Source organism: Cicer arietinum, chromosome 3 (genome assembly GCF_000331145.2).
Source record: "Cicer arietinum cultivar CDC Frontier isolate Library 1 chromosome 3, Cicar.CDCFrontier_v2.0, whole genome shotgun sequence".
NCBI classification, from domain to species: domain Eukaryota; kingdom Viridiplantae; phylum Streptophyta; class Magnoliopsida; order Fabales; family Fabaceae; genus Cicer; species Cicer arietinum.
Window position 1 is genome coordinate 21,354,195 of NC_021162.2, and position 9,908 is coordinate 21,364,102.

Sequence of the window (9,908 nt, forward strand, 5' to 3'; positions counted from 1 at the left end):
GTGTGGCCTAGCTTCTTTATGACTTCTCTTCCCCTTATAAGGAGAAGTTGGGCCAACTAGTTTTTTAATGGAAGTTGATGTTAGAAAAAGCAATTTATTTATACCATATATAAAAACACCAAAAAAAAAAGCTTGTTAGAAAGCTGTTGGAGGGAACTTTTCTAAAAATTCTATTGGACTTTAGTCATTCTTATAGATATAAATTTACCAATTAGATCAATTAGTGTTGACATTATTATTTTAAATTTATTATCATTAACACTACTATGTTCTTTAGTAAGAAAAAGAGTTGTCTTAAATATTTTTTTTAAATACGACTTAAATAGTTACCATCATAACCAAACTCTAATGATGTAATGATAAATAATTAATTAATGTAGAATATTTACAAATTATATTTTTAGTGTGTTTCCCAAATACAAAATCTTAGTTTACAATAGATAATTTATAGTGTATATTCTCGTATGATCAAAAAAAATATTTTGTAATGATTATTTTCTCACAAATTTATAGTGATTTTTAATACACTATTTCAAATAACATTTAACCTTATAATTTTATAATATTTTTATTTTTTTCTCTCATTTTTACTTTTATTAGTTTAATTTATAAATATTAATTAAAATACAATTTTATGTAATTTTATATTAAAAAGTTTATTTATCAATTAATTTTATCAAATACTTCAAATTTAATAAGTTAATTATCCACTATTCGTTATCAATTAATTATCTCCTGTCCTCTAAAAACTCATCTACTATCTACTAGTTTATCTATGTTGTACCAAATATAGTCTTAATATTGAGTAAGTTATAGATTTTAGATAAAACATTTTTTAAATAAGAAAAAACACAATATAGGGAAAACTAACCTAAATATAGATTAATCTTACATCTAAAAGAAGAGATATGTCTGATAGGAGTAAAAAAAAAAATTCAAAGCTAAGAAAAGTACATCAAAATTAATACTTTTCCAATTTTAAACTCACATAAAATCTTAAAAAAGGAAAGTGCAAGAATTAGTGGAAAAGAATAGGAGACATAATAAATAGAAATAACTAAAAAAGTGCCAAACACCATGGAAAGCGTTCCTTTCTTCTTTGATTTAAAATAAAAATCCAACGGTTCACATTGCATCTCGTTCTTCTTATATTGAATTCCATTTGGTCTCTTTAGGGAGTGTTTCTCTCTCTCTCTCTGTGCTCTCTCTCTCTTCCTCTCACCTTGCCTCTGTGCATTTTCTCTTCGTTCTTTGCCTTCCATCACCCTCGGCATTTCCCTTTCCGAAGGTCTGTTTCTATTCTCCGATCTGTTTTCTTCTTTCTTGGATCTGTTTCTTCCATTTTTTTGTGTTTTTCACGCTTTGAATTTTGAGTCATTTCGTAATTTGATTTGTGGGTGTTCTTGTTTTTGGTTTCTTTTGTTTTTGATTAGTTCGATTTCAATTGGGTCGTTCTTGGATTTTGATTTGTTCAATTGTGTATAAGAAAATTTTAATTTTGAACCATTTTTACACATTTTTCTATTTTGGATAAAAATAGAAATTTTGTATAAAAGAATTGGATGTGGATTTGATTCTCGTTAGATTTTGTGTTTTTTTTTTATGTTTTTTCAATTTATTTTTATTTGGGTCGTTTTAATTGATCGATCTTGGTGATTATTTTATTTTGAAGGGACAAGAAAAAGAACAATCTTGATTGGTTTAAATGATTTCATTCACAACCAATGTGTTTTTCTTTTTGAGATTTTTATGGTTGATGGTGATGGATCTATGACTGTTATGCTTGATCTTATCAAAAGTTGTTTTCAGATGTGTGTGAAAAGGATTTGAATTGTTGTTTTGATGTTGATAGAACATTATGTTATGTAATAGTTTCCTTTTTTAATATGATTCAATTAATTAAGCTATATTTGAGGTGTAAAGTGAAAGAAGAGATACTGAAAAAGGAAATTTGATAATGCTTTTCCTGTGGACCCTTTCTTGCTCTATCAACTTATTGTTTTTAACAACAAATTTCCTTTGTTTGAGAAATATAGGATGTATGTATAGGTGTTTGAGTCGGTATCTATGCAATACGTATATGTATGCGTACTTTTTATTTGGATGTTACTATGTTGGAACACATGATTCATGCAATTAGATATACTAGTTTCTTTTGTAAGCTTAATGTTTATTTGGTGGTCATTTTCTCGAGTTGTTTAATGCAGATTGATGTGGTAAATAATATTAGGATTATAATGATTATTACATGCTGCAAAATGTCCATGATATTTGAATACAACTATTCTTAGATCATCTTGTTTGATGTAATGGAACAAATTAAAACAAATAATGGAATGCACTACCTTTCGTGTATTGTATAATTGTTATTGGATAGCTTACTATTTTTATCTATCCATGAACATCTTTTTTGTTCCTATAGGATAGTTGAATTTGATTTGGCTAGATTTATGATTAAACTTTGATATCCTACCAATGAGTTTTCGGTTTTGGGAAATTGTGTTCTAAGATTGATATAGTGAGGAATTTCCTAAACTAAAATTCCTAAACAGTGCATTTCTTCTAAGTATTTTTCATTTATCCTGCAGATATTAGAAGATGGCAGACGCTGAGGATATTCAACCTCTTGTTTGTGACAATGGGACTGGAATGGTTAAGGTATAAAGAAAGGATCTTATATTTTTTGGTCTTAAATTAAATTTGCTTAAAAATATAATATAAAGTTGAATTTGAGAAAATTAATTAATTCCGATATATTTTTTCAGGCTGGATTTGCTGGAGATGATGCCCCACGTGCTGTGTTTCCCAGCATTGTAGGTCGTCCTCGTCACACCGGCGTGATGGTTGGCATGGGTCAAAAGGATGCATATGTTGGTGATGAGGCACAGTCTAAGCGTGGTATTTTGACTCTCAAATACCCCATCGAACACGGAATCGTTAGCAATTGGGATGACATGGAAAAGATTTGGCATCATACCTTCTATAATGAGCTTCGTGTTGCCCCAGAAGAACACCCAGTTCTGTTAACTGAGGCTCCTCTTAACCCTAAGGCTAATCGTGAGAAGATGACCCAAATCATGTTTGAGACTTTTAATACCCCTGCTATGTATGTCGCTATTCAGGCCGTTCTTTCACTGTACGCTAGTGGTCGTACCACTGGTGAGTTATTTTTGAATTGTTTGATAAGGATTCATTTAGAAACCCGATTGTAAAAACACTGTTTTAAATCGGTCATGTGTCAAGTTATGGACTTTTAAAAGTTTTAATATTTTCCGTGGCTATGCAGGTATTGTGTTGGATTCTGGTGATGGTGTCAGCCACACTGTCCCTATTTACGAGGGTTATGCCCTTCCACATGCCATCCTTCGTCTTGACCTGGCTGGTCGCGACCTCACCGATTTCTTGATGAAGATTTTGACTGAACGTGGTTATTCTTTTACCACCTCAGCAGAGCGTGAAATTGTGAGGGATGTAAAAGAAAAGCTGGCATACATTGCCCTTGATTACGAGCAAGAGCTGGAGACAGCCAGGACAAGCTCGTCTGTGGAGAAGAGCTACGAATTGCCTGATGGACAGGTGATCACCATTGGAGACGAGCGTTTCAGATGTCCAGAGGTCCTGTTCCAACCATCCATGATAGGAATGGAAGCAGCAGGCATTCACGAGACCACTTACAACTCCATCATGAAGTGCGATGTTGATATCAGGAAAGACCTGTACGGTAACATCGTCCTTTCAGGAGGAACGACCATGTTCCCAGGCATTGCTGATAGAATGAGCAAAGAAATTTCTGCTTTGGCCCCAAGTAGCATGAAGATCAAGGTGGTAGCACCACCTGAGAGAAAATACAGTGTCTGGATTGGTGGTTCTATCTTGGCATCTCTTAGCACCTTCCAGCAGGTTTGTTTTTGTTCCATCCTTTCTCTTCTTGGAATGTTATTATAAGATAGGGTCCTATGTATAATATTCTTTTATTTAAATTGTAGGGCATTTCTAACCTGGTCCCTCAAACTAAATTTCAAAAGGATCCCAAAATTTAAAAATTCTCAATAAAATTGACTGATTTAAGGGAACTAATATGATTAAAGATTTTCAAGTTTAGGGACTATTTTGAAATATTAAAATTTTTAGGGACTAAAATGATAGTCCTACTATTTCAAGGACTAAATTGACATAGCTTTACAGTTTTAGGGTCTAAGGTCCTGTTTTTGATTAAGCAACTTAATTAAGTGTTTATAGCATAAATGTTTATCTTATCCGTGCTTATAGCGTAAATGCTTATGTATAAACTAGTAACAAAAGATAAAATAATGTCAAATCATTTTTATATAAGTTGGTTATTTTCATAAGCTACCATGGTGTTTATTAAAATAAAACTGCAATCAATTTACCAACATGTCATAACCTATTTTCATAAGTTCTTTCAATCAGTTTCGCAAGTGCTTATGTGCTTATGACAATTAATAAACGTATGTTATTGCTAATGACACAAACATTTGCTTTGAGTGCAGATGTGGATTGCAAAGGCAGAATATGATGAATCTGGTCCATCAATTGTGCACAGAAAGTGCTTCTAGACAACAAGTGCTACTGTTTTGAGAAAATATGGTTTATTGAAGGGAAAGACTAGTGTTCAATGAAATCCTCCGGAAGCATTGCAACTATTGTAACCCCTTTTATTCATTATTATTTGCTTTTGTTATCCTTTTTTCCATCTTATTATCTTGTTGGAGTGATTATTATTTTCTGCTGAAGGCGAGGAGTTGTTTTTCAAAATGATCCACTTCTTTTCAGTAATATATTTTGATGAGTTTATTTTATTTATTTATTTTTGTACTGGTTCATTCTGCCTACATTAATTAACTGGGATTATCAAATTACCATGCATGTGCCCAATATATATATGCTAAATATATTATCCTTGATTATTTTAAATACAGAATTAACTCATAAGTCAGTCTGTCAAATATAAAGGAATTATAAATTGACCCAAAGCATTTGCAATCCAACACCAAGAGCATACTCAAATTAATACTGAAGATGAATTGTTGAGATTCATTTTGCAGCATAGTTTTTAAGAAGAAATAAATATAGCAGCATGCAATATTACTAAATTTATAGATTAACACTATATCTAGAACCTTCATCGGTTAAGGTGTTAAATATGTGGGATAAATTTTACTCAGCTCTCAAATCACTCTGGATGTATCACATCTAAAAAAAAGGATAATTTGTGTAGTTAAAAAATATGCTTTCAAAACCACGTGTAACCACGCGTAATTTTATAGAGCAGAAAAAGTTGCTCCGGAATATGAAAACATTGACAAGCCAGCCATACTTGAACTATCCATTCAATTTCTCACTTCTTGATCAGCTAGAAAGAGTTGGGTTAAGTGATGTGAGGAAAGAGAAGGTGCATGGTGCTTAATTAGTGACAGAATCATGTTCAAACCCAACCAATCTAATTCCCGGTTTGCTAAATACAATATAGATGCTGATTATTTTAACAAGGATATATAGTTCAATTGAGGTGTTTGATACTCTAAGACAACTTATGAAGAAAAAGGGATATACCTAAGTGGTACTACATGGTGGACCCAGTTGGCATAGACCTATAAGAAGAATGACATATTCCAATTTCATATTGTGACTACAGAAATTCAAAGTCGTCCAATCAAGATTGAACTGTTCAATATTTAAATTGAAATTTTCTACTTAAAAAAAACCTTACAATTTGAATTGTCCAAACAAGATTGAACGAGTCCTAGTTACTGATAACACCTAATCCTATTTATGACGGTCGGGGTAGGTAGCTACTAGCTAGAGTTAGATGACAATTCCTTTATTAATTGCTATTTTTTTTACTAACTCAAAAGAGAAGTGAGGGATTTCACATGTGACTTCTCGACGATAGTTGGCTTTTGTACTCCTCAATTTATCTTATATCTCTCATTTAAAAAATTTATGTTTAAAATGTCTAAATTATCCTTAATAAAACTGTAAAAATTTAAAAGAATTTTTTATTTCCGGTAGTTATAAATGAAAAAAAATTGTTTACCGGAAATTTCAGGATGAATGAAATTTCCAGTAGTTATAAATGAAAGAATTTTTTTACTGGAAATTTTAGAATGAATGAAATTTCCGATAGTTATAAAAGAAATTTAGAATGAATGAAACTTCTGGTAGTTATCATTATTATTATTATTATTTATAAAAAAAAGTTATTATAATATAACAAGTTGTTTGTTTTGACTTATCTATTTAACCGTATTTTTTTCTCTAATTTAATGTATTTTATTTTATTTTAATAATAGAATTTTGATTTTTTAATTATTTTTAATTTATTTAAAAAATCAAAATACTATTAATAAAAAAATTAAATTGAAGAAAAAAAAAATACATCCTAAAATTTTGCCACAAACAAAACGTGTCCCTAATATTTTGCCACAAACATTCATCCTAAAATCAAATGGTTGACTAAATGTACCACCAACAAAACGTGTCCCTAATATTTTGCCTATAAAATAACAACATATTTTCTTAACAACTCACTCCTATTTTTATTGCGAATATTTTATAAAATAACAACTTTTTTCTTAACAACTATCTCCTATTTTTATTCCGATCTAATAAAAAAATAAATAAGTTGACTATAGTTGGGCATTATTCTACGAAAATGAGAACAAATAGTGGAATAAACGAGAGAATCATATTCTTTATGATCAACCTCTAAATATTGAATTTAAACCAAGTTATGAATACATGGTTTGGTTTTGCAAAAATTCTAAACGATTTATTTCTGTAGAAAACCAATTGGTTGATCCTCGTGTCAATCCACCCTAACCTCCACCACAATCTAGCCAACAGTTTTTCCAAGAATCAATGCCCAACACAACAAAATCAATATTATATACCAACACCTTCTTACATTCAACCGTCTCCTCATACTTTTACCACACACCCCATCCTCATACTTTTACCCACACACCACATCAATCTTACAGGTTCACGCCAGGGGAACAATTTAATTTTGACAGCCAACAACTACATCAAGAAGACAAACGTCAACTATCATTTGCATCAAGCGAAGAGGAATTGTTGTATAACACGTTCAACACTCGTCATAATACACATGAGTCCGCTACCCAGTTACTGAATAATATGTGTCAACAAAATTTTCAAATTCCAAGCTTTGGGAATGCATATACTACGTTGAATTAAATATCCAACTAGACTCAAGGTGAAAGTAGTTCTTCTGCAGCATTTCCTCATAGACATCTTCAACAACAAGAAGACGAAGATCAAGAAGAAGAAGAACAACAACAACAAACTCGTGATGTACCAAGGCGTCGACAAAATCTCGTACGTGTGAGAAAACCTCGGCAATGTGGTACTGGAGGCCACCTTCGACATTAATTTTATATTAATTTTTGTAAATTTTTTTATGTTTTTTATGAATAAATTATGTAATTTAAAATTTCTATTTATGTATTTTTATGAATTATATTAGTTAATTATATATATGTATATATATATATTATTTATATTATTTTTGTTATTTCAATAAAAATTGATTTTTTTTAAATCCTTTTGGAAATCGCCATTTGGAACTTGGGCTTACTTAAGGAAGGCGCCATTCCAAATGGCGACTTATAACTAAAAATAAAAAAAAGGATAATTTAGTATTTAAGTTTCAAAAGGAGTAGTCTAGTAAAAAAAATTCAAAAAAGAGTTATTAAAAAAAAAAGCCCACTAGCATAACCTTATTTTATGATATAATTTAATTAAACTATTTATTTTATCACACTTTTTTTTACAACAGCCAATATTAATCATTAGTATTGTTAATATTTTGTTGATGGTGAAGATCGAACTTACGACCTCTTTATCACTCAATTTTCTAAATCCTCAATAAGTGGTATGAGAGTCGTGGTTCGCCTTTGCGGGGGAACGAGAGTGGAAGAGGGAGATTGTCGGAATTCAAGTGTGAGTGGTAAGTCCCACATCGACTAGAAATGAAGGAAATGTTAGAAATATAATAGAAGTGACTCATATATCAATTGCCTTAAGATTTTGGGTTGTGATGTGGTGTCAAAATCTTAAGGATCATGGGCGTGTAACTCATTAATGCTATCACACTCCCCTACCTCCCCAATAAGTAATTTAATATAACTACATGAGTTGATATCGGACACCAAACAATAATATTAATGTATATAATTTTTGGTAAATAATATTAATATAATATATAATAATAAAAGTATATATTAGAATTTGTGTGGAGAAGGGATCGGGGGCCCACCTTTGCTATCCCAAGAATCTGTCTCTAATGACTTTCGTTGTAATTTAAGTTTAAGTTTGGAATTTCACAAGTAGGAGATTGTACGAAAATTTTATTTTAAATTCTTAATATAAAATTAATAATTCTCCCCTTATATGATGATATATCTCTCCTAACTTAAATTTTTTTTATAAATATTAAGTAAATCTTGTCTTATACATACCTAAACTCTAAACGACCAACTAATCATATAAAAGACAACTAGGTTCATCTTATAGTCACCAATTGTAAGACCACCTCATCTACTAATATATGTTTATTATCATCCATTTATTTATATATAATTTCTATTTTATTCTATTTTGTATTCTAACACATGCTTTGCTGGCAATTAATTGTTTTTGTTGGTGCAAAGACAATTAGTGTTCATTTTATAAGAACTTTATTCCTCCACCTTCTATCCTTTCCCTCTCAAACATTTGCTGTCAATCTTATATTAGAAATATTTGACAGGGCATATTCAGTTAGGATTCAATAAAATTGGAGTGCTAGACAACTATTTTTGGTTGGCTAGTTACAAAATCAGGGCCCCAAGTAATGTTAGGTTATATACATATATTAATTAAAAAGTGGATATACTAAATTGAAAGTTGATCTTAAAAAAAGGTTGCATATCCTATTGTGATGGTCTACCTAGAAATAGAATCTTTCATGGTTTGCCACTCCATGATTAGAGGAAAGTAGTGTTTTATCTTTTGTGGTCCATTCCTTTTTTTTTTCTTTTCATTTTTTTATATTTTTACTTTTTTTATGTGTAGGAGAGTAAGAATAGGATATTACAGCATTTGACTCCAAGCAAATTCTACTCTTTCTCAAATTCACACATTTTGTTGAATAAATTTTCTTCCTCGATCCAATACCACTTGTTTCTAGTTTTATGTATCCGAAAATTATGCTTAATTCTTTTTTCTTTTTTAATATGAAAAAATTATCTTTTTATTCTAATCCAATGTGGTAATATCCTTCTTGGTAGTTTTGATTTTAACCATGTGAAGTTTGCACATAAAAATTACTATGTTGATTGATAACATAAGAAGAAAGCCACTAGAATTAGGCTAGTAGTAGGAGAGGTTTGAGTAGTTACAGTGTAATATATGTTAAAATCTTATTTGTCACAACTGTACATAAAAATAAGGCATATAGAAAAAGGTGTAATGGGTCATCCAATTTTATTTTGTTAAATATTTATATGGAATATGAATATAAACAAGGAATAAGAATATTTAGATTATTAAATTTTCCAAATTAAGATATAGAGTTGTAGAAAATTTACCAAGGAGAGGATCTTAACATTGTATTTTACTTAATAACAAAAAAATATATTTAATGAAGCAAGAGTCATACAAGTATACATTCTTAAAAAATATAATAATCAATTTTAAACTGATTCTTAAAGGTGTTAATTCGATAATAAAAATTTAACTTTAAAAACTCATAAAACGAAGTTTAAATTCTATTAGAAATTAATTATAAAGTAATTATCGGTGTCACTTTAATAATATATTTTTTCCATCATTCAATTTGTTAATAAACAATTGAATTTTCTTAAAGAAATCATGGACTCAAG

General features: G+C 30.1%; 1 protein-coding gene across 1 annotated transcript; it reads left to right on the top strand.

The window, feature by feature from the left end:
• Positions 1-1,178: 1,178 nt before the first annotated feature.
• Positions 1,179-4,799, top strand: ACT1 (actin 1). The gene is given in 5 exon segments (NM_001278957.1): positions 1,179-1,288; positions 2,589-2,658; positions 2,766-3,159; positions 3,287-3,900; positions 4,512-4,799. Coding segments are annotated over 4 exon segments (1,134 nt in total). The 5' UTR covers positions 1,179-1,288; positions 2,589-2,598; the 3' UTR covers positions 4,578-4,799.
• The last annotated feature ends 5,109 nt before the right edge of the window (positions 4,800-9,908 follow it).